At 36.8% G+C, this 26,065-nt stretch overlaps 1 protein-coding gene across 4 annotated transcripts in view; it reads right to left on the bottom strand.

Moving 5' to 3' along the window:
- YTHDC2 (YTH N6-methyladenosine RNA binding protein C2) overlaps positions 1-26,065 on the bottom strand; it is a 32,350-nt gene that overhangs the window by 5,787 nt on the left and 498 nt on the right. The window contains exons 2-25 of one of the 4 annotated variants that reach the window (XM_082075856.1): positions 25,812-25,902; positions 23,385-23,581; positions 20,635-20,834; positions 19,879-20,045; positions 16,973-17,075; positions 15,632-15,788; positions 13,373-13,480; positions 12,220-12,368; positions 11,696-11,831; positions 11,258-11,384; positions 10,041-10,106; positions 8,897-9,075; positions 8,628-8,724; positions 8,457-8,544; positions 8,283-8,363; positions 7,330-7,412; positions 6,233-6,338; positions 5,961-6,080; positions 5,343-5,615; positions 4,644-4,770; positions 3,941-4,146; positions 3,378-3,573; positions 2,139-2,248; positions 347-639 (exon numbers count right to left, since the gene is read on the bottom strand). In XM_082075856.1, the coding sequence (XP_081931982.1) occupies positions 347-639; positions 2,139-2,248; positions 3,378-3,573; positions 3,941-4,146; positions 4,644-4,770; positions 5,343-5,615; positions 5,961-6,080; positions 6,233-6,338; positions 7,330-7,412; positions 8,283-8,363; positions 8,457-8,544; positions 8,628-8,724; positions 8,897-9,075; positions 10,041-10,106; positions 11,258-11,384; positions 11,696-11,831; positions 12,220-12,368; positions 13,373-13,480; positions 15,632-15,788; positions 16,973-17,075; positions 19,879-20,045; positions 20,635-20,834; positions 23,385-23,581; positions 25,812-25,902 (3,460 nt within the window). Of the gene's footprint in view, positions 1-346; positions 640-2,138; positions 2,249-3,377; positions 3,574-3,940; positions 4,147-4,643; positions 4,771-5,342; positions 5,616-5,960; positions 6,081-6,232; positions 6,339-7,329; positions 7,413-8,282; positions 8,364-8,456; positions 8,545-8,627; positions 8,725-8,896; positions 9,076-10,040; positions 10,107-11,257; positions 11,385-11,695; positions 11,832-12,219; positions 12,369-13,372; positions 13,481-15,631; positions 15,789-16,972; positions 17,076-19,878; positions 20,046-20,634; positions 20,835-21,913; positions 22,101-23,384; positions 23,582-25,811; positions 25,903-26,065 lie in introns of those variants that run through there. The other 3 variants (XM_082075857.1, XM_082075858.1, XM_082075859.1) reach the window with 3 other exon arrangements.

Below are 26,065 nucleotides of genomic sequence, written 5' to 3'. Positions count from 1 at the left end.
TCAGCCTATTGCATGACTACATATATTACAGTTATTCCATAATACATTAAACACTAACTAAAAAAATACTGATCGTGCATTGGTTTTGAATGATAGGTTTAAACTTCTTCTGCTACTTCTTCCCAGAGATGACAATTCATATTCCTGACTGCTCTCACAAACAGCAGGCACACATATGAAATACTACTCAACAACACCACAACTTCAACGCAGCGTAGGACAATATTGGTTCTTTCAACTGGGTTTCTACAATTTCTTCTTTTTTATTACTAGCAGAAATTCAAGCCATGCTTCTACAGCTAAATAAATTACAACTTACAGTCTCTAGAAGATCTCAAAAGCTTACTTTTCAGCATTCGAGGAGTCATCAGAGAATTCCGTTTCTGCTGAGCTTTTTCTACTGTTGGTTGACCCCCAGGTAGATGCTAAAGGAAGTTCTTCAGAAGTCATAGGTCTCGGTCTCTGACCAATTCCTGAAGGCTGCTGCAAACCTGCAGACTGTTCTTCAGTACTTAAAACAGCTGTAATTGCTCTTATTGTTGTTTCATCAGCTTGAGACCACGGTTTAGAAGGAGCTCGCATATGACGCAGAAATAAGCTATGCCACTTTTGTCTGAGTTGCAACAGCAAACCAGCAGCCTGTAATGAATTTCAATTCTGTTAATGGCTAATAAAGATTAGATCAGGCAGGTAAGGGTACCATACATCTTTCCTATCAGGCAGCATCTGGCATTCTAAAATGAACAGGGTCCAAGCTGAAAGGTAAGACTAAAGTACTGGGGGAGAGGGAGAAAACCCCACATGTATACTAGGCTGTTATCTTTTCTTTTCTCGGGTGCAAGATCATTTTTAGAACATTCTACTTCATTTAGCTCTGCACCAAAATTAAAATCACACTGTAAATCCACTGGATTTTTTTTCACTTTTTATCAATTAAAAAAAGAATCTGTTCATGCTTTATGCCCTTCCTCTCAATTCAGTCTCTATTCATGCACTCTTGCTTCCTGCCTGACAGAAAAGAGCTCTGACATATTTTTCTTATGCAGCCTTCTGCTCAAATTAGACAAAATTGAAATTAGAAGACTATAGTTTTATTCCCATGATAATAGTAATGCTTCCTTAAAAAAAAAAAAAAAAAAAAAATCACACTTTGGAGCATCTCTTCAAGAGACAGTATTGTTATTAGATCTATTAAGTACCAGTGTTTCATAGCCCATAAACTACTCTGCCTCCTACCACAGTCAGCACTTCTGAACAACCTGAAAATTTCTATCTTCAAAAGGTGTTTTTTCCTTTTTCTTATATCTGACAATAACTTGCTTTCAGCAACTCCCAACTTCCAAGCGCTCCCTTTTGATCCAACTTTAGTCATCATCGTAGAGAAGGAAATACACAAGATGTCATTGTCACTGTTGACTCCACTCCTGCTCAGATTTTGGCTAACACAGCTCATGCTAAGGCCTCTGTGTGCTGGAAGCAGCACCAGCAGAAAGTGAGAGCACCATGTGGAAGGACAGTGGCCAGAAAGAGCTAAAGGGCCATTATGCAGCTACTGTCACTTGCAGCTTGCTGTTTCCTGCAGTCATTTTCTTTTGTCTGGCAGTTTTGTCAGAATCTGCTATCATAGGAAAATGGTACAGACTAAACCTCCAAGCTGGGAGGTACAAAACATCAGCTTACCAAAAAAGCTTCTGAAGCGGATCCAACAGCAGCAGCACTGCTGAGGGTTTGTGCTTCCCAGTGTGACAGAGGGGATGCCAACACTGTGATGGAGGAGGAAGCATAAGCACTCTGTCTTCATGGTAACTAATGCTTTTTTCTTTTTGTTCATAGGTGCACAAGAGTCACAGGTTGTAAGTTATGAAACCTTATGACCTGAATAGTGAATAAGTGAAGTCATGTGATAGACTAGACTGGGCAAAAGGGGATTGAGTCCCTGTTTGTTGTGTCTCTTAATAAGTTCGTGAAATAAAGGTTAAATCACAGCGTGCATTGCCCTGTAAATTTGAGAGACTCAAACAGACTGTGACAGCCATTCTCACAGAAAAGTCTTAGTTACCCAAATTTTCAGAAATCTTTTTAGGAAGACATGACATAAATATCCTTCTACAAGAATCAAACATTGAATTGATACTTACTTCAGGTTCCATCCTGAGATGGAGCCATTCATCTAGCTTCAGTACTGCCAAATTCGTGGTAGCTTTGTCCTCTGCCTCGCTATCACTGTTATCACCAGATACCGCATCTTCTGAATTAAATATAAAAGGTGGATTAACATTTCTGTATTATTTATATTAACATACAAAAAATAAACACTACTGTATTACCAGAAATAAACCCATTTTCGTTCTACATTTTATTTTAAAAGGTAAAAATTTGTCAAATTGCTTTATATTTTTGGCAAAGAGCCCTCAGCGAAAAGTCTTTGCTTCAGTTAGCAAACTCAGATATCCAGACCTGCTGAGGGCCCTACTGTGTAAGCACCTGTACTAAGGTGATCTGACTGACTCCTGTACCTTCATCAATATGAACAAGCCACCATCAAACTTTTGCCTGAGGCTGTCTGCAAAACGACACAATGCTCTATGCTTTATTTCCCAGTAAAACAACAGATTTAAAGACCCATTAAGAAAAAGGTATTATATATACATACGGCTATTGAGCAGGATTCTATTTTTTTTTAAAGTGCAATTCAGTCTGCATAAAGACTATTTGAAGAGTAACAGTTTAAGAGCAAGACAGGAAAGCTTCAAAAATAACTTGGACTCTCAGATTCAAACCAATATTTCTAGAGAACTGACAGCAGGATAGATTATTTTTCTTCTATTCCTACAGCATTCTATTTAAATTTTAAAAAGAGGAAAATTCTGTGTACTCCCTATTAATTCTAGCTCATAGTACAGCTAATTGTCATTAAAATTTATCAGTAAAAAATAAGCTTTAAAATGCATGTTTCAGCTGGAAGGAATAAGAGTATTTGCCTTACTGACAGTTTCTAAACTATGCTTCATCTTGAATAATCTGGTTCAAACTATCAAAATAACCTAATGTCTAGAAAAAACATACATACTACACTTTTCAGCATTAGTACTCTCATTACACATTTTGTTTGTATGTTTTGTTTCATTACAACCTATACAGTAATTTCTGAGACTTCAGAACTATGGAAGTGTAGTTTACAGATACAAATCCATACGGATTCACAAAACTTTACATTTATTACAGGGCCTACTATTCTTGAACAGCTGCAAGAACTAGTGCTCTGTCATTTTAATAATTAGCCAATAAACATATTAAATATTCTTGAAAAATAAGCCTTCCATACCACATACTAGTACATACCAATGGAAACATTCCAAATCCAAACCCCACTGTACCTCGAAAGGATGCAGGTTCCTGCAAAGCATTACTTGGCAATCTAGCCGGTCCACAGAACAGAGACACAGTGACAGGCGTTACAACAGAACAACATCTGATATTTGCTATCCTGTGAGCTCTCGTCATTTCATCATATATAACCCAGTCTGTAGGGAGAGCCTGAATGGCTGCAGCTTGCCCGTTTGCTGGGGGAATCTGTGCAAAAGCGAGGAAGACTACGCTATTTCAGCCTCTATTTGTAATTAATTTTAACATATTTCTTATTTTATATATGTAGAAATAAATACATAAATATTTATATACACATAATTTATAAACAGAAACAAAAAAGAGAGATAATTCATCTGGACTCATAAATTATCCTACCACCTTCAAAGAAAATATTTTGCTTTAAAAACAAACCTTAAACAACAACAAACCCACACAAAACAAAACAAAATTAAAAAACCCCACAGTTTTGGATCAGAACTTCTTCCTGGTATGAGCAGGAATTTTCACATCTTTAAAACAGTTTCATAATTTTTTTTTTTTAATTTTTATTATTATTTTTCAGTCATTTTACCTTTTTATATTGAGGCTGACTAAGAACAGAGGTAGGATGAAATCGCACTTTCTTCTCCTTTGGTCCAGTCAAAACCAGGTTTTCTCTGTCCACATGCACAAGATTGGGATACATCCCAGCCACTAAGGCAGCTTTAACTACAGCCCAGTTCTCAGAGTTAGTATTAACATCTCTAATATCAGCTCCTCCTCTGGCTCTAACAAAACCTGAAGAAAGGAGAGGACAGAAAGGTGTTATAATTAATTATATTTGAGACTACTTTTTCACTTCTCAAAAGGAATTAAAAAAAAAAGTGAAATAACTACTAATTTGTTGCATTTTTCACCACTATCAGCCTTAACAGCACTAAGAAGAAATCATTATACTGAAGTCTTCCTTGATAAGGGGTTTTATACTGACCTAGAACAGAATTACTTTTTACAAGGCAAAGACATTTCCTATGGACATAATTTAGAATGTAAAAATCCAAGGAAACATCTCTCGCACTGAAAGCCAGTGGCATGTGGAACATTCAGGTGCTTTCAGTGACATCAGCTGCTCCCCAGCCACACTTCCCACCCAGCATCTGCACTGTGCCCAGAATGAATGTGTGCTAGTCTGCTCCAAATTAAGGAAGGAAAATGACACCAGTGAACACTATTCTTATTACAATTTGTATAGACTTGACTCCAAAACTACATTAACATTTTTCCAAGATATTTACCTGAGGCTCTAAGCTGGCCAAGCAACTGTGTTCTCATTCCTATGATGATTTCCATCGTGGCTTGAGACAGAAAGTTCTTTTCACAGAAGGCTCTCTCCCAGCCATCACTGCGTGCCTTCTGCCATGCCTGTAAAGAATAGTTTTTTCCATTTGCCTATTAATTAGATTAGCTAAAAATTACTAATTTCACTTTTCATTTTACTTTTTTAAAAAATGCCATTTACCTCAATAAAACTAAGGCAGAAGCCATTCTGAAAGAAATGTATCAAATCAGATTTTTTTTCTTCTGGTTAACTACTAGATTCTTTATACACATTTTCTAAATTAACATAACAATCATTATGTTAAATCATTGTAAGATCATTATATTAACTTATAAAGATTGTTAACTTATTATAAACATAATTATATCAAGATCATTACTTTAAGTTACCGGTGTAGCAGGATATAAAGTGGTCTTTGTTGGAACACTCAGAATTTAACCAGGTTTGAAAATACAAACAAAAAGGTCTGACAAAAAGTGTTCCTTCACAAATGTGTAAGCCCAGTATACACAGGAAAGCTACTAGGCAAAAATAAAGCTTCTTCTCTAAGGACTTTGTCATAGTCTATCATTCTACATCCAGCTTGACCGATACACCATTTACTTTGATATGTGGTCTATTGTGATTAGCACTCTATCTGAAAATGAAGTAATACCTGGAAAGCCCTGAGAAGCGCCATATGGTCACTAAATGTTCCTGCAGTGAAACGTTTTCTACACAGCATGGCTGCACGCTTTTGAGAGGCCAGTGTAGGTAGGACAAAAGGGTCTCGATACGCAAGAGTGCAAGCAATGGTAAGAATAGGATCCAGGCACTTCAAAATAACAGCACACAACACCATTTTACCAAGGTGTGGTTCTACAGGTAATTCAGTGAGATGATAACCAAGCTCAGTGAGATCTTCCCAAGGATCCATGGCATCTATTGTCTGTTAAAAAAAAAAAAAAAGGGAAGGAGGGGGAAGTAGACAAAATTAATTTACAATAAAAGCAGAAATGAATACTGAACATTAACTTGACTTGTTTGCAAATGCTAAGAAAGCAAGTCAAACTCTTTTAACAGTTTGAGATGAGACTTTTAAGCACTCTTCTCCCTTAGCATGGAAAAATACATCCACACACAGAAAAAGAAAATAGAAAACACTCAAAAATTCAAAGCATTCTTAAGTAACTAAAGAGCAGGCTCAATACAAATAAAACTCAGTAAGATATGTTGCTACACCACAAATATAGAATCAAATACAATTCCCATCTAAATCTGTTCCCCTGCTGACCTTAAGCATTTGCACAGCATTTCTCACAATTAAAGCTGGTGGCGGATCAGGAGCTTTCATAAGAAAGTCGACAATTGGACAGTTAACTGGAGCCAGTAGTTTTGTGTGTAAACAAAGCTCCTGCAAGTTACAAAGAAAAAAAGAAAAAAAAAAAACAAACAACAACAGACTGTTAAGATGAGGAGGTGCAGTGTAGAAATTGCTTTTTTTGAGTAATATTATGGTTTCATGATAATACATTTTCTAATTATAACTTCTGACCAAACACACACCTGAAGTGGCATTCTTAGAAGTTCTGGAGTCTGAAATTCCAGCATATTCTGAAATCGGAGTCTACTGAAGAGACGAAAACAGACTCCAGGCTGACAGCGCCCAGCCCTTGAGAATAAAATGCAGGAAATTGTTGAAAATCAGAATTTCTTAAGATAAACACACATAAACTTAGAATGGAAATGCAGAAGCAGCAGGCCTAAAATAGATAATTTTGTCATTCAGTGTAAGTCCAACATATGAGGTGAGAGTTTTCCAGTACATGGATTATTTTTAGTACGAAAAATTTGTTACCTCAACACTGAAAGATCTGCAGAAATAAAAACACAGCCTATCTAAAAATAAAGTGATGTGGTTTTTTTGCTAACCTAAGATCCATCCAAATCTCAACTGTCCTTTGCTGTAAGTAATCTAAGTCATAAGCTTCATTTCTTCCTCTTTACCTCCCCCAAATGGTTCAAGACACGCTGGGAATAAAAGGTAGAATAAAAAACAAACAACTCATGATCAAGGGGACAGAGACAGCAAACGCTCACATTCCTGCAGCTCAATGTCAATATCATATTATCAAACACAGGCATTTGTTGCTCTCAATGTATATATCCTCTTAGGCTTCACCGAGTGTTGAGAAGAATCTGATAAAGGTCTGTAAAGTCATGCATAGTCAGGAGAAGACAAATAAGGTACCACTGCTCAATGTCTCTTTAATACAGGGATGATGAGGTATCAATTAAAAACTAACAGGCAGCCCTTTGCCCACAAATCGGTCATGAAACAACTTATTGGACACTGTGGCTGCTGGTGCTACATGGGAGAAATGGGAAGTAGAACAAGGTCATGGAGGGAAAAAAACAGACCTGATGTAAGCTTTGGGAAATTCCTGAGTGTTGCTTTTCTACAACTTGGGAAATGACTACAAGAAAATACAGGCTGACCCTTACTCTTCTGCAGAGAATTAGCATTGGCCATTGTCCCACATGATACCAGGCTAGGCTAGTAACCCCACCCACTGCGGCTGCTGTTATGGTGTGTACTTCATCCTTAACATACAGGGCAGTGCATGTTTGCAAAACAAAATACAGTATGAAGCATTTATTACCTGCCTTTTCTCTGGATAGCACTGGCTTTTGAAATCCACACCATTTTTAGCATTGTAACACAACTCAGTGCATCAAAAGACATCTATAAAAGCAGAGCAAGGAACATAAAACCAAGATTGAATAGGGTATATGAAATCATCAACAGAAGTTCTCTTAAAAAATAATAATAAGCACCAGCAGCTTCTGGCACTAAAGTATGTTCTAAAGAACTTGGTTTCAAGTGAATTTATGCTACAATAGCTTTGTGCTACACAGCTTTCTAAATTCAAGTTTTCTAGACAATAGGTAATTGTAAGTAAATAAAAGACATGGACTGTGTGTTATATTCAAGTTTTTCTCTTTGCCTCACTTGGAAATTTTGTCCTTATTTCCTTACATTTGATGCAAAATTACAAAAAAAAAAAAAACAAAACTGATTACCATGAGAACTTCAGAATTCGGTGTGCTTATCTCCGATGAAATCCAACTCTATTTTCTAAGCTGGATCTCAAACTGTCTCATTATGTTCTCTCACTTTTCTTGAACAAATAATTAAGGAATGGGCATCCAACACATGAAACACAATGCCTAAAAACTTAACATGTTATGCTTGGACTGCATACAACAGTGGGACAAACAGAACTCCCAGCGTTCTCTAAGTCTCAGGAAGATGGTGGTCTGAACTGACAGACTTGTTTAAAAAAAAAAACAAAACAGATATACTAACTTTAAAAAAAAAAAGATCTATCAATAGATCAACTTGCAATAGCTTTCACAGGGTTTTTTAAAAGCTAGCTATTTTAAGTACTTGCCACGAAACAAATGGATGTTAAAACTTCTGAGTTTTGTTGCTTGACATTGCACTAGCTCTCAGCCTACTATAGAAAAAATAGCTCTCCAACATATATGGATAATGTATTTTAAAATAATAATAGGAAGTTCACTTCCCAAGGAAAGCTTAAGCTCATCGTACCTCTTTCATCTTGCCTGAGTCAATAACAAATACAACATCATTGACTGTTATGCTGGTTTCTGCAATATTAGTAGAAAGAATCTGCAATTAAAAAACAAAACAAAACAATAGTAACTGTAAAAACAAAGACAAAATAGACTAATACAATATTTGATGAAGTCCTCTGATACTTGCTATTTTGCGGATGCCAGGTGGTGGACTTTTAAGCACCTTCTTCTGGTCCAAAGTCTGCATATTTGAATGAAGCATGAAAACCTGGTATCTAATGCAAGACAAAGAACACTTTAAGGGTCTTTAAAAGAAACAATAAAAACTCAAGACAACCACAGAAACTACAGGTTTTACCTGTTAGCATTATCAGCAAATCTCTTATCATCAAAAAGAATACGGTCCCTCAGGCTAACTATTTCATCATATCCAGGAAGAAATATTAAAATCGCTCCTGAAAAAGAAGGTCGTTTGCAGAGATAAACAGAAAATTCACTTCATATATGTCAGTATTGCACATACTAGCACTCAGAAGGTTTTAGCTATTTAGCATTATTGGAAAAAGAGCATAATTTATCAGAAGCTGAATCCACAAACATTTATTGGCAGTGTGTGTATATACCTACCAGCATCATAACTATGGCAGATGTTATAAAGTAAGTGCATAATCAGGTCCAGATCCACTTTTTCACTATCAAAACTGTGATGATAAGCTTTCAGGAGTTCTCTGTCCTCTGCACTAAGGTCACTACCAGTACTTTGGACCAGGGAGCTTTCATCTGCATTTCCAGATTCCACTGAAGCACTAAAATATACAAATACACAGGCCAGTGTCAAGGCTGTTTGCTTTGGGTTTAAATTCAGCTATCAATTCAAATTTAGATCAAGACCACCAAGACTACTCATATACTCCACAATACTATTACTCCTCACCGACTTAAGTGTTAACCCAGCAAAGCACGCAACTTCAATTTTTAGTGTTAACTTTAATTTCGTTATACTTCACCAAAACGCAACCATAAGCCAATGTGACAGAACTTGATGTATAAAGACACCCTTTGTTTAACTGTTAAAGGAAAAATATCAGCAAGACTTGTATTTTCCAAAAAATTCACTAGCATAACAGTCAAGCAGGTACTACAAGAACAGATACTATACTAGGAGAAATTTTTATAAGATAGGTCTCTACAAAACTGTAACTAAACTATGACAACTGTAAGTTAATGAAAAAACAATTCTTGAATGTCCTAGTGTATATGTTACTCATATAATGTTTCTTTAATATGGCTGTCATATATGAACAATCTACAGATAAAAACACACATCAGATTTGTTTCCAAAATAAACATTTTAAATTAAAATGCTATGTGGTATGGAAGCAGCCTCTCCTCTGCATTTTTATTTATTCAGAATAGAACAGATAGTTTCAGTTGCAGGGACCTAGAACCATCATCTACTTTTATTTACTACAATCACATCCTGCCTAGATACAAAGTCATAATAGGAATGTCCATATCAAGACGATAAACACTAGTAATATAAAAGAATTCCAACACCACTAGAACTAAACTTATTCTAGGAGCTGTGCAAACATAATCACTATGATACTGGTATGTTTTTTGAAATACTCCTATGCTCAAATAAATCTTGCTATTTATGTCAGATTTTAAAGCATCAAAAGCTCAAAACTGTTCTGATTAAAAGGTGACAAAACAAAAATTCCCCTTCACCATGTTGCACAACTGTTTCTGCAAAGTAGTTACAGTTTACCTGTAGGACTCCAACAGATCGACAACCTCTGTTTGTCCAAAGCACTTAGCCCAGTCCAAAGCCATCCTGAAAAAGTTGCATAAAAATCTTCATTAATTTCTCACTACAAAAGACATATCTGAATAACATGTTCATGAGGAAGCAACTAATACCGCACCTTCTGTTGCTTTCTGCATTACTGCTTAATCAGTGACATTTCTGCTGGATCTGCAACTTCCCATTTAAAGTGCATAAATAGGAGTAACAGTTATATGATTTCTGGATAACTGCAACTATTTACCAACAAAGAATCCCAGCAATACAGAGAAGCACATGCAAACATGCTGAAGAAAATGAGGAAGAAATTGGTCTCCTCATAATGCAGTTAATTCTGTTCTCATTTTAAACTGCTTTCCTTCCCAAGTTTCTCCAGTAGTAGTACCAATTATCAGACTCCCGGAATCCTAATCTTGCCTTACTACAATTATTTACTGTAGTTCCCTGTTTATATGAAGACACAATTCATGGACAGAAAAATCTCCACTTTTACAGATTGAAAATATTTTTATATGATACAACATATTTGCAGATACAACAAACCAGAGATCTTTGCACCTCTAATACACTACTTCTGAATTCAATATAGATTTACAGAATCATAGAAGGGTTTGGGTTGGAAAGGACCTTTAAAGACCATATAGTTCCAATTCTCTTGCCATGGGCAGGGACACCTTCTGCTAGACCAGGTTGCTAAAAGCCACATTCAACCTGGCCTTCAACACTTCCAGGGATGGGGCATGCACAGCTTCTCTGGGCAGCCTGTTCCAGGGTCTCACCACCTTCATGATGAACAACTTCTCCCTTGTATCTAAGACAGTAACCTCTCTTGCGTTAAGAGGTTACTCTCTTAAAATAAGGATCATCAAATATTTTGGATCTAATTCTATCAACTCAGTAAGAAAGATTCTAATTTTTCTTCTTACCAGTGTGTTAAATCAGGCTCAATGAAACGAAGAGGGTATATCCCATATTCAAGACTCTTCAATTAAAAATTTGATTTATAATTTACAGAAAGTAATGTAATGAACAGAAGCTAGAAATTGTTTAGGCTGTCAAAACCTGTTAGTGTTTATAGTAGTCTTACAAGTTAGTAGATTAGTTTAGATGTTACAGAAATTTCTGTCTCATTTTTATATTGACAAATAAATCTATGTTTCAGTTTATCTGTGTGGTTTTACCAGCCATTGGATGATTTCAAGTGGATGTTTGCTCCCATACTGATCAGTTGTTCTACTTGACTCAGAAAGCCTCTCCCTGAAGCGATCATTAGTGCAGTTGCACTGGTTTCACTATGCCTATAATCAACTGAGAATTACAGAAAAAACAATCAGCACACCCAATAAAAACATTATTTTCTCATCTAAATGTAGTATGAACATGACCTTCAAAACCCAGCCCAAAGCAAACTCGTTTTCTCACTTCATCCCACATCTGTCAATACTTCAAAGTAAGTACAACATAAATAAATAAAAAATTCATTAATTCTACTAACTCAATTTTTTTAACAGGTATCAGAATTCAAAGGTAACAACACTTGAAATTGGAGACAAAGCAGTTGCAGAAATTCTAGTAATTTTAAGGTTGATTTTTCTTATGGAATAAGATGAGAAACTTACCACTGACATTTTCAGTTAAAATGAGATGGAACACCTGAGCAAAGGAATCAACATCTTTATGCAACCAGATGTCAGAAAGACAAGAATCCATTTCTTTTATTAGCCATGGTTCAAGGCAATTTGCGTCTTTTTCAGTCTGAAGAGAAAACACAGCATTAAAAGATTAGTATCTTCAAAAAGTTGTCTTTACTCTCACATATTGGACACAAAGACTTGGAACGGTTTTTCAAGTGACAACCGGAAATACAGCATTCAGGTATCAGTTAAAGCATTTATTGGATCATCTGCAAGTACTTTAAACAATGGCAGTCTAGTCATTTGCTATAAATAGAAGTTATACGCAACCATCATAATTGAAACTTACCTGTAGTAGTTCATGCTAATAAAAAAGGCTTAAAATAAGCTAATATCCTTCTGGAAACACTCCAGGAGAGTTTTAAAACTGTTTTGAAAACAGTTTTAAAATGGGTAGTACTAATATAACACAGATTTAAACATCTCTTCCAACAAAAGGAAAAACTTACCAGTTGAGTAAATACTGTGTCACCACCATCATCCAACAGATTATACTCTTCAATTGCACTTGAGACAGATCTTTGTCTCTGAGATTCCAGTTTGCTATTACTTTCTTGAGCAGAACACCACTCAGTAAGAGTGCTTTGCTGTTTTTCTTCTAGAATTAATAGTTCAAAAAAAAAAGTTTTACAGTTATCTTAATTATCCACAGTGATAAAAAATAGTTATAGTAAGTCACAAAGTTTTACCTATTCAATCTTTTATTTAATCTAGAATGCTGTTACCAGTCAAACATAAATTCCACAACTAAGGGCACCCAAAGTACACCACTGCAAACATCTGCTACAAAAACAAGGTAAAAAAATACCACTTGGATGCTTAATCCCTTTAGGTCTCCAGTATTCCAACTTACTGCATTCAAATGAGCTTCCTATGTAAATATTTTCTACACAATTCTCAGTACAGGTCTTTCTCCAGAAGTGAAGTAACAAAATGATAGAGCTCCTGCATGTAAGAACTCTTTTTTGCATACAGTAGAAGCAACAGATGAGGACACCAGTGCCTTAACCGAACTTTCCTATCCACAATGATCAGAGCTGAGCACCACAATAAAATGTAGTCAGGATCATACTCTATAGCTTTGTTTTCTCCCCCCAACATTTTTTTTTTTTTTTAAAAAACAAAAAACAGCTATATTAAGTGTGTTAATGCTTCAGGGCTATACATATTAAATACATCCATGTCTGAAGAATGCAGTGAAAAATGTTACTAATAGCAACCACTTCTGTGCAAGATGTACAAAATCCAGCCCTCTTCAACAGCCGCACATCAGTTTGCACTCACAGTCAACACATAGTATCTCTTCTATAGTTTTCATGTGGGTAAGGCCCCCAATTAGATGCAATTCTCCTCTATAATAGTTGAGGAAAATACAATATTTGCCAATTGAAGGCAAAAATAATGCAACCATTGAAAAAAAGTGATTTTTTTTTTTTTTTTTTTTAAGTTGCATAATCTACTTCAATAATGTAAACACTTGCTGTCACCTAGTCATGTCTCACTTAATATTCTGACTCAGGAATTTTAACAGCCACTCATACTGTTTAGTTGTTCAATCAGTGAGACTCATTCTTAGCCCTAGCAATTAAGAAGTCCACCAACCTCGCTGTTTCTCTTTTTTGTACTTTATCATCTCTTTGTTTGTATACCCAGTGCTTCGTAAAATGTCTTCCAAAAACATCTCCTTAACTTCAAAAGGTCTTCCTTGTACTGAAAGGATAAATAGTTCATAAAATATTAGATATTCCCTAGCTTCATTCATAACCTTAATTTTTAAGACCATTTTTGCAGAGACAAAAACTTATTAGGGCCTGATGTAAGTAATTGTTACTTTCCTTGAAAAATCTTGTGAGAGTATCTTCACTGAACTTTATTTTCTTAAGATTAGTAGGCCCCAAAACAAAACATTTCAAAAGGGAAATATCAGCAGGGTACTTTATTTCTCATTAACCTCCTGAAGCGTTATAGCAAGAGATGCACATGATCAATAGTTTGTCATTGCAATTTTATCAAAATGAGAATAAGAATATAAACATTTTTCTCTAGGGTTACAGAAAACAATTCCCTGTGTAAGGCTGCCACCTGGATTACAAAACATAACAGTAATTCATACAGCTTTAGTGCAGGATCTCACAAGCAGATTGCCACCTTTCTACTCAACTACTTTTTTTCTCTGTTTCCTCAATTGCTTTAGCCAAAATTGGCTTTCTTCAGTGAGACATTCTAAATGGGCTTTACCTCCTAATAACATACTCTGATTTCTTTTTCATTATCACTGTTTTCTGGACCTTATTTATGGACATTCAAGGATTCTTTTTCACATGAAGAACTATCTGTATTTTAACTTCTGGTCCCTTAGCAGACATTTGCCATAGCTGAGTTTAAATGATCTAAGATATTCCCCTTCTTCAGAAAGAACAAGCTACAATTCACATACTTTTACAAGCTGTGGTGGAAGAAGTCTTACAACACTGATCACAAACTCCGTGTGCTACAGGAATCCACAACTGCTTGGTTTCTGTGCTCAGGATTTTGTCAGCTATATTGCTGAAGGAGGATCAAATCTTTTTCATGACATTAACAAACAAAGTATCTAGACTCTCTTCATTCTCAAATTCTCAAAAACGGAAAAGGAAAAGTGTCTTTTCAATTGTGATGAGCCTGTGAAGACTGGTATTGCTAACAGTATAACCACTGAGGTAAACTGGAGAAAAGAGTGTCAGAATCTCCTGAATAAACGTATTGATCTAAATGAACAGGAAGCTACAAGACTAAACTGGGAAGCCACATAACACCTATAACTGAGGTTTACCCTCTCCAAAAAAATACTTTGGAAAACACTGAAATCACGTGTCACTTCCAGATTCCTGCCTTCAGCTGTCTGCAAGTCTTATTTTAATAGCCATAAATTCAGAACGTGGAACTGAAAATAAACACTTCTATCTGAAAAAAAAAAAATTCACGAACATTCACTGAAATAAACTGACGATTTGTAGAAAAAATTCCAAAGGAGTGGTCCTACCCATGTCCTGGGACTGCTAAGCTTCTCAAAAAATGGTTGATGTAGTCTACTCGGTTGTTTTGAAAATAGAGCATTTCTCTTAGAGGCACCTTTTCAAAACTTATATACCCTTGTAGAAAACAGAAGAGACTGCAAGGTGCCAGGGAAGGTCACCGAGGAGGGTGAAGAGAAGAACAGCATCTCCCACACACATATGTTTTAGGTTTACTAAAGATCAGTCAAATGAAATCAGCAATAATGATAGATTACATTCAAATGCAAAGAAAAGTTAACTGCAGATCACTGACTCCGAACATAAATTAATATAAATTGCCAAGTCTTTCCTCAATGCTTGCCTCGATTAACAGCTAACAAGTTTCCTTTAAAATAAAGAAACATATGATTAAAGCATGAAAACCCAACTTGGCTAGGACTGTATTTCTAAAGTGACCAGGTACAGTTACCTCTGTTTGCTCCAGTAACCAGTAGCAATCTCTGTCAGGCCAGAAGAAACAGAATGTACTGGAATTAATTAATCTCTATAACACTTTGTAGATCCTAGGGCCTATATCACCATGGACATCAGCACTTTAATAATCTTTTCCTGCTACTTGAACTGAATATGCTAGGGGCCAGGGCACGCCTGCACTTACAGAACTTCCTGTGATGAAAACACTGCACTCTGAAGTAGGTGCAAATTGATACGAAACAACAAAAACAAGCAAAAAACAACAAGCATTGCTGTAACTCTCAGTATATTTAGCACGTTCCCTTACTCAGAATCATTTGCTACAGTTTCATAGGATCTATAAGTCCTAGGGCGGGTATCCTCACATTGCAGAGTCTACATAAATACTTACTGTGTATTACTGGGCAACTTCCAAAATACCTAATAAAGAGATCGGCATCTAGAGCAGCACTAGAAATAATTAGTTTCAAGTTAGGCTGTTTTTGCAAAACATCTCTCAGTTTTATTAACAAGAAGTCACTGAACCTATCCCTCTCATGTACTTCATCCTATAAGAGAAGGAAAAAAGAAAACAACAGCAAAAGATAAACATCACAGATCCAAGACTATAACTTTTCACAAATATGAACTCTTTTAAAAACTAAAATATCTAATTTGCTGCTACATTATAGATCTATTAAAATGTGTAAGTCTAAGTACAGATTTGTTTAAAAACTATCCAAAAGTCAAAAAAATTTTTAAAAGTTTTATAAAGAGATCAGAGCAGACTGCTCTGTTAATGCATAAGCATTAACATACACCTTGATTTCGGAGATTAAAGTGAATTTCTGAAACTCCTCCGATTCTTACACTTAAATCTTATTTCTAATATAGTGACAAACTGCAAATCCTACCAATATTTTAATAAATTCTCACTTCATAATTGAAGAACTTTTAAAGAAATGTATGATACCACATCATAAGAGAAAAAGTTAGATTGCTTAGATCCATTGAGTCATGCACAAAGCTTACCATCAATTAAAGCACATGACTGATTAGTCAATAATCTTTGTTGGTGTGTTCTGCTGGTTTGTTTTATATTATGAACTTAGGAAGCAGGGACACAAATACAAGATTTTCCGGCTAAAGTCAAGAATGTCTAATCATTGTCACACTTTTTTGTATTTTGATAAACAGGTAGACACCTACAACTATAATGATTTTTTCTGTCTTCAGCAGTGGAAAACTTAATCTTGCAATAAGTACTCTGGTTCCACTGACTTATAAAACTCCACAATAGGAATATTCACATAATAATAAACAAGCACACATAAATAATTTACTGAAAATTATACTACTTGAAAACATCTGGGCAAACAAATGGACTGTAAACCTGGTATTGCTAAAACAAGTACATAATACAAGAAATTCTGACACATCCACATTGAATCATATCTACAGAAGCCTCCCTAAGGGTTTTCTGCTTTCTGACAGAGGAAGTTTGGAAAAATCTAGAGCTCTGTCCTCCACAACTGCATCACGATTCCAAAATTAAATTATTAACATGAACCTAAAATAAGGCACTTAAAAAAAAGTACATGCTACAATAAAGACTCAGATAGTCTTTAACACTAATTCAGATTCTAACCAAACAAAAACACCCTAAACACTCAAGCAAATTAATAAAGAAAACTAGGATCTTATCTGCCACTTAACAGGTAATACATATTGTTCCATCCTATAGGACTCTTACCACAATAACATGTGTCACTGTTGACAGAGTGCTGTCTCCGGCCATCAGCGTGCGAAGCAGTATGCCATTAGTGCAAAACGTTAACAGCGTCTTTGGAGAAACCCTATTGAACAGTTCATAAAGATACTTCAGCCTTTTGTACCATTTAAATGCATGCTAGCTTTCCACTACTTACTGAAAATTAAAAGATTGAACAGCTGCTCACCCAATGTGGGATTATAGTTCTCTCAGCAAATAATTAATGCATACATACTACTTGTTTTTAAACTATGTCTAATCCCAGGCAATTCCTAATGAATCTTAGTGCTTACACTTCAGAACTTCAGACAGGGATTGATTCACAAGGTGAGAGGCAAAGCTATATAAATTTAAAAAAGCAAGTGAAACAGAACCTTGAGAACATCTCCATGTTGTGTAACTTACTAAAAAATCCAGTGTGGAGTGCTTTGGAAAAACAAGTTCCAACTGTTCAGCATATGCCTGGATGCAGTCTTTGTATTTGCCTATACCTGATTGAATCACCAAGAAACCAGCTGATCCTTTTCAAATACTTTCATTTTTCTCTTCAAGTATTTCACTATTCTAGTACCTGTGGCAGAGTTAGCTATGCAGGTAAAAACGGTGATTGCCACAACTTTCTCCAGCATTGCCACCTTAAGTACTGAAAAGTTCTTTTGTATCATACTCTACAGTTCTTTTCTAGAAGACAAGCTCACTAGTTTATCATATGTGCATTACTTTCCAAGTTCAGAATTCATCCCTCCTTTCAAAAATCCTCCTACATATTAAATTCAGGGTACACACCCAGGATGGAAATGCTTTACCCATCTCTTCTCTCTTCAGCAGCCTTCTAGAAATCATCATTGTTGTCTAACAGTTAATAAAACTTAAAAAATTAAGACTCCCACATTATCATAAGCACCTCCACCCCCATATTCTTTTGCTTGGAGTTGGAACTATTGCTGTCTCTCCCTTTTGCTCTTTCTCTTAAAATAATCTATTTATTCTTCTGGAGAGATCAAGTGGACCTTGAGGACATTTGCTGATGACACCAAACTGAGTGGGGAAATGGACACTTTGGAAGGGAGAGCCACCCTGCATAGGATGACCTGGACAGGTTGGAAGAATGGGCTAACAAGAACCTTAGGAAGTTCAACAAGGACAAGCGTACTATCTTGCACTTGGGAAAACATAATCCAGGAGTGGAGCACAGGCTGGGAATTATCTGGCTGGGAGAAGCTCTGTGGAAAGGGACCTGGGGGTCCTGGTGGACAACAGTCTCAATATGGGTGAACAGTTTGTTGCTGCAGCAAAGAAGGCCAAGAGGATGCTGGGCAGCATTAGCAAGGCCATCAGCAGCAGAGACAAATAAGTCATTATGCCGCTCTACTCAACGCTTGGCAGCCACACCTGGAATACTGAGTTCAGTTTTGGTCCCTGCTATGCAAAAAGAATATGTGGACAGGCTGGAGAGGGTCCACAGAATGGCCACAGAGACAATCAAAGGACTGGGAAGCTGCCACATGAGGAAAGGCTGAGAGAACTGGGCTTGTTCAGCCTTGAGAAAAGGAGGTTTAGGGGAGACCTAAGCACCATGTTCCAGTATTTAAAGGGTGGCTACAGAGCAGATGGAGACTCCCTTTTTTTACAAGGAGGCACATGGAAGATATGAGGGGTAATGGGTGCAAGTTACTCCTGGGGAGATTCTCATCGGGCACAAGAGGGAAATTTTTCAGGATGAGAACAACCAGCCTTTGGAACAACCTTCCTGGGGAAGCGGTGGATTTCCTAACATTGGACACTTTTAAGATTCAGCTGGACAGGGTTCTGGGCCATATTCTCAAGACTATCCGTTTTGCAAAGAAAGGTTGGACCATGTGATCCTTGTGGTCCCTTCCAACTTGGTGTTCTATGGTCTGTGATTCTTCTTAAGCAGGAATTTCTGCACTGCTTCCAATAATTCTTCCATTTTGAGCTGACCTATACTGTGTTCTTCTTCAGTCAGCATAGTACTTTCACTCATTTATCATCCACTTTATTTACAATTCATCTTTACTAGCTCTTCTAATCCCTTAATAGCCTTGTGAGCTTCTGTACACATAGTCAAATTCTTCTTTAACTTGGCTGTCTTGTTCAAGTGCATTTATTTTCACTAGTTACAATGTATATTTGTCCATATCAGCAACATAACCAGCTGTACTTTTTGCCATCTTCTCACATCCCAACTGCTGCCCATTCCTGGAACTCCCACTATTTACACAGTTCAAAAACATAAAAACTGCACAGTCTTCAGACTTTCATCCATTCCTGTTTTAGAAGCAAATTCCTCAGGTGATCTAGAAATTTCTTTCTATCACTTCATGCTTTAAACATAAAAGCTGAAACAGAGTAAATCTTACCCAAACTAGATATGTAAATAATGCTCGACTTTATCATTCACTTTCAAATTTTGACCTTTTTCCTTTATGCCACCTATCAACTCTCACTGTTTAGCACTTGTTACAGCATGTTGGCCTTCCTGCCAACATTGAAAGCTTGCAGAACTATTGGATCTATACATATTAAAAGTAGGAATAAAAAAAAAAAAAAGAAAGAAGAAACTGCAGACTTATCTGAAAATTAGCAAAGAAATTACAAATAGACACACACTCTTACAAGCAGTAATCAAGAGAAAGCACCTGCAATTGACTTACAGAAGACAACTTTCTACAGGAAACTGCAAAATACAGGAGGAAAACCATCTTTTTCAGCCTTAAATATTCCATAACCTGAAATAACATATCCCCTCTATACTTTACTTACTGAGCTTTTACCAGGCTGTATCACAAATATGCTGTAGCTTAAATGTACACAAGACTAAGGATACCAATATAAGATCAATTGACTTTAAGAAGTATCATTAGTACCTGCTTTCTAATCGGATCTGATAACCAATTGTCTGGCCAATCTTTTCTCTTCTTTCCGCTGCCACTCTTTCAGCTACAGCAATAGCTGCCAAACGTCTTGGCTGAGTGCAAAACATACGACAGGGAGTTCCATTTTTGGAACAGTCGTCAAGAATGAACTGAGGGATCTGTAAAGAAGTGTTATAAATTTACTTTTTAGTTTGATAAAATCATATCTTTTCTATCACAGCGAAAAAATGTAACTGCATTTCAATATTACATAGGTTGCAAGAAGGTTCACAGCAGGATTATAATTACAAATGTACTTGAAGGAATAGCAAGGCAACAAAAATAAATGTCAGATTTTAAGTTTAATTAAAAAAAAAAGCTGAAGCTTCTCTCTCCTGTTTCAGAGAAATCTATTAAAAAAATACCTGTGGATAATCTTTCATTTTAACATACTAGAACTCTAGAACCAGCTTTAGAAGGAAAAGGGCTATACAAAATCATAACTACTTTCCCTTCAATAGTTTATACTGCTTTAATGAAAAACTAGTGTCTATCAGAAAATTGTGCAGAACCATTTATGCTTTAGTAAGTATCTGCTGGCTTAGTATTTCAAAAGCAAGAAGTGAATTAATACACAAGACTTTCAACTACATAGGAAAACAAAAGCCTTAAAACCAGTATCAATCAATCCCTTATTAGATCCATATTACAAAATATACATTAGTTTTGTATAAATATTATCTTTTTTATTTGATTACAGAAACATACTTGAGTAGTCTTTCCTGATCCAGTCTCTCCTACAATCAGAACAACTTTATTCTCCTTTATTGTTTTGACAATTTCTTCCTGTTTTTCAAAAACTGGCAGTGATTGCCTGAAGGAATCAAACTCTGATTCCCCTCTTTTCACTGGAACCTGGGGGATACCGTTGTTAAGTCGTCCGCTTGTCTTCTTCACTTCTCTGTTTTCTGTGAAGAGGAGTTAACAATTTACTTGGACACATACAAAAGAAGGTCACTAAAACATTCCTTATAACATCGTACATAAAAATGAACATTCCTGACTTTATATGTATCTCTAAAGTGACAAACCCATGACATTTAAAAACCGTATTCACAGTAACGCATCCTGTTACGGCACTTGAAATAAATACTGTTCAAAGGAGTTATTATTTTCATAGATATATTGAACAAAAATAGACTATCCCAGTGCACTGCTCAAAGGCAAAAAACGTCATGAAGAGCAAAAAGATAAATAGAAACTAAGCCCAAGAAAAGCAGCCTGGCATATTTTCTTGGCCTTTGTGTCCTTTTTACACATTCACACCTCCATGGTTTGCCTAGATATAGTCACTGTATAGTTATACATTTAAGTTATTCCAAACTGATAAGCATGCCTTCTGAGAAAAAGATAGCTTTACTGTGATTCATAGGCCTTCTTTCACATCCTTCCCAGTCTTTTATGACCTCCTTTCAGTCAGTCTTGCATAACCTAATGCTCTAGCCCATAAGATTTGTCTTAAATCATACAAACTGAACCATGCTGTATCTAGACTTTCAGACACACACAGTGCAGTACGATGTATTACAAAGCAATGCAAAAGCAGCCAAAGAACCTGCATGTCTTCAGAGGAGGACTTCAGAGGAGACTACTTCAAATTCAGTATTGTAAATACTGTTCTATAATTCCTTAAAAACTATTTTCCAGAAGTAAAAGCTTGCTGTACATTCAATTATATATATAATGTGACTAACAGATTAATATATCTTCAGAAGCAGGACCATGCGAACCTCATGCAGTTCAACAAGGCCAAGTGCACCTGGGTCAGGGCAACCCCTGGTATCAATATAAACGGGGGGAGAAAGGGATCGAGAGTAGCCCTGCTGAGGACTTGGGGGTACTAGTGGATGAAAAGCTGGACATGAGATGGCGATGTGCACTGGCAGCTCAGAAAGCAAACTGTATCCTGCACTGCATCAAAAGGAGCATGGCCAGAAGGTCGAGGGAGGTGATTCTGCACCTCTGCTCTGCTCTGGTGAGACCTCACCTGGAGTGCTGTGTTCAGCTCAGGAGCCCCCAGTACAGGAAAGACATGGACCCGTTGGACAGGGGTCAGAGGAGGCCACAAAAGTTATCAGAGGGCTGGAACAGCTGTGCTGTGAAGACAGGCTGAGAGAGCTGGGGTCGTTCAGCCTGGAGAAGAGAAGGCTTTGGGAAGACTTTGTTGCAGCCTTTCAGTCCTTAAAAGTGGCCTATAAGAAAGATGGTCACAGACTTTTTTAGCAGTGTTTGTTGCGATAGGACAAGGGGTGATAGTTTTCAGCTAAAAGAGGGGAGATATCTACTAGATGGAAGAAATTTTTTATCCTGAGAGTAGTGAAACACTGGCCCAGGTTGCCCAGAGAGGTGGTAGATGCCCCATCTCTGGAGACATTCAAGGCCAGGCTGGACAGGGCTCTGAGCAACCTGATCTGGTTGAAGATGTCCCTGCTCATTGCAGGCGAGTGGGACTACATAATATTTGAAGGTCCCTTCCAACCCAAACTATTCTATGATTCTACATTAAATTACAAGCACTGTCTTACTGAGACAGACACAGGCTAACAGATTAAAAGAAACAAAAAAAAACAAAAAAAAAATCAGTAAAAGGAAAGAAAAATTGTACACTATTCATTCGTTTATGGCTTACATTCCTAATGAATTGCTTTTCAGTAGGCTTATTATAGTTTCTCTCTGTTCAGTAAACAATCCTATTAAACAATTGAAACAACTGAAAAAGAAAACAAGCAAAGGAAGCACTTAAAAGTACAAAACAGCAAGAATCAGAAATATCCAATGAAACAAGGCATACCAGTACGACTGTCTTCTGCCCACTAAACCCAGCTTTGCACACAGAAACACAACACAACTCCTACGCTCATAACTGTTAACGCAATAATCTTCTTAAAAGTATTGTTTAAAAAAAACCCCAATGTATCAGAACTTTGTCTTCCAGTGAACTCTTTCATATTCTAGAAATCATGAAGTCTAGCTAGTAGTCTCTTAGGGACCAAATCTATTTTAGAAGAAGACAAAACAAACAATAAACTTCTTATTTTATCAATAACATACGTTTTTATAAGCAGAACAGCCAGACTCATGTTCTCCTACAGTGGTTCCTGTACAGTGGTCACAGTAACACCTCTCTCTTCAATCTCATCTCACAGAACTTTTAAGTAACTCCCATTTAAGAAATTTATTTCCAAATAAGTTTGGTTCAAACTGGCTCCAAGATTCAAAAGTAAGTTGGCACAAGGGAGACAGTGGAATGCAGGTAACACAACTGCCTAAGCTCCTCATGAAACGAGTTTTAAGAGACTCTATATTAAAAATTAAAAGTCAAGAAAATCAGTGAGGTGTCAGTTGGGACAGGACAGGAGACAGAAAAGGAAAGGGTTTGGTCTGTGCTTCGGTCATGGGTTGGGATTTTTAAGCAGTGTCGATTCACAAGCCCATATCAGAAGATACACTGAACATACCAGATTCAACAGCACACGCATTTCCTCGCTCTGTCTTTGGCAGAAGTTCTGTTCGTTCTTTATTTGTGACAGGAAATCTTTGAATGAAACTCCGAATAGCATGTTTTATACTTGGAGCCAAGCAACAAATCATTACTGCATGTGTTAGTTCTGAGCCATTCTTCTTCCTCACAGTCAGGTATCGATTTGCTCCTTTCCTGGGAGGAGGAAAAAAAAAAAAAAAAGGAGTTTCAAGAATAAGTAACCTATGTACTACTATGTAATGATCTTTGGCCATAAATCTTTCAAGATGCCTGTCAGATTATCTTCAAATGTAATGTCATAACTAGAAACTTCCAAATAATGTCATATGTAGCATAACACACACCAAAATGACCGAAGCATCCACAATATCCACCACCAAAAGCACTCCACGCACACAAGACAGTGCAGCACAGACACTGCAGACTTTGGATCACTACACCAAGCGCAACCCTACCACTAGGCCTTGATAATGTAACACTGTTCTGCTGCCTTTCTGTTAAAGGTCTGTCACTGCCTTCGCCTCTCAAAAGACGAGTTGGCTCCACCAATCACTACATCAATCAAAACTGATTTCTAGACTAATTTAAGAACTTTAGAGGTTAAAAATCAACAAATAGACATAACAGACACAAAAGCAGCCTTCTAGTGATATTCCAAGCATTAACAAAATCCAGTAATGCAAATTAGATTCCCAGGATGTCTGTTATCAAAGATTTACAATGTAGAATCAGAGCTAAAGCACTTAATTGTAACACTGCATTTCTTTTCTCAGACTGCACTATGATACTGAAAAGCAAAGAATTATTGTAAATATGTTTGAAACTGAACTATCTTGTGCCTGGGCTACAATGACATATCAACACTGAAAATGAAATCTAGAAATTCAATAATAAAAGTAAATCATCATCAAGCTTTTAAAGACTGATCACTTCAAAGGTATTGTAAACATGAATAGCGAGGAAATCTGGGGACACTACACATGACTAGAACATCTGAATTTCTTTTAAAAGGAAACCTATGTTTCTTAAATGTGCAATGCATTATTAAATTCTTCTGTCTTCCCAGGCAAATATTCCCTTCTTCTTAGCTGTTTAAATTTCAGTTCAAATATTCCCTATGCTACATATCACCCTGAAAACTCCACATTTGTGAAGCTTTTATGGTTTGGCTTGTTTGTTCAAAAAACACAACAACAAACAAACAAAACACCAGGGTGTCGTTCTTGCACGCTACAAGGCACTGCTGCAGCCCCACCTCACATGCTGTGTGTAGTTCATCGGGGAAGTTCAGACTGAACATTAGGAAAAAGTTCTTCACTGAGAGGGTGGTTGGTCACTGGAACAGCCTCCCCAGAGATGTGGTTATGGCACCAGGCGTGTCAGGGTTCAAGGAGCATCTGGGCAGTGCTCTTAGTCCTACAGTTTAGTTTTAGGTAATCCAGTGAGAGCAGAGAGTTGGACTCGACAATCCTTATGGGTCCCTTCCAACTCAAGATATTTTATGAAAACCACCACCAAAACCACTGCAGAATCCACCAGGGAGCTGCTCAGAGACACAAAGCTCTACAAATACTCAACAAGGGTTCAAGCAGGGTTTACCAGTTACAGTTAAGTACAAGCACTGTACAATCCAATCATGTTCCTGCTAACCATTTGCATACACCTGACATTGCTTTCTAACACTCTGTATTCCCAAAATATGATGCAAAGATACAGCAGTTCAGCCAAATTTACTGTGTTGGGTAACTGTGGCAAAAAATTAGATATACCGCTCTCAAGATTGGAATCACATTGGAAGCATAACTTCATTTGAACTGCACTATGCTTGAATAAGGTCTTCTGAAACCAAGCTACACACTCAACACAATCAATGCTGAACAGTTCTTACTCCTTAAGCATAGATCAGAGAAATAGCATTTTATACTATTCCTACAAGAATCATGAAGTATAAACAAAATTGGGGAACAGCAAACGCTGCTATGGTTTTACAGCAGTCCACACACACAGGTTATACAACACACTCCATCTGTCTGGGTTTTTCCTGGAACTTCCCTGTTGCTTTGCCACCTGAACTCCCAAGGAAAACAGATTCTCAGCTTTCACGCAAGCTTATCATGTCAACAAATATGGCTTTTCTCTTCAAAAGATCAGAGTAAAAGAAAGAGACATAAACAGTATCATGGCAAGCTATCTCACACTAAGCATGTCACAAGCTCAGGACTTTTTTTGGAAAGCACAAAGACATTTACTTTTATTGCACTTTTAAAACCTTTCTCTCTAGTACTATTCCCTGCAACAGTGCCAGACATGCTACAAACATAGGCCATTTTAACATTAGCAATGAAATTCCATATATTTTCACCAAGCAAAGAAAAAATAAAATAACAGTCAGATTCTAACTTACCCTTTACTTTTAGATATGAGTCCAAGAGACTGACAGAGCCGGTGAACAAATGCTCTTTCAGTACTAGTGAAAGAAGAGGGAAATTCCATTTCTAGAAAAATAATTTTAAAAAGAAAAAAAAAAAAACATAACACATCATGCAGTATTCTTGACATGCTATCTCAACGCTACGAGTTTTTCAGTCCCCAAACCTAAACCTGTCACGACCTCCCGTGAACAACGGGACTAAGAGTAGTGCTGTCCCTTCGCACCTG

The sequence above is a fragment of the Streptopelia decaocto genome (assembly GCF_964273445.1).
Source record: "Streptopelia decaocto genome assembly, chromosome: Z".
Classification (NCBI taxonomy): domain Eukaryota; kingdom Metazoa; phylum Chordata; class Aves; order Columbiformes; family Columbidae; genus Streptopelia; species Streptopelia decaocto.
The sequence above is the reverse complement of the archived record's forward strand: the minus strand, read 5'-3'. Positions and strand labels throughout refer to the sequence as shown.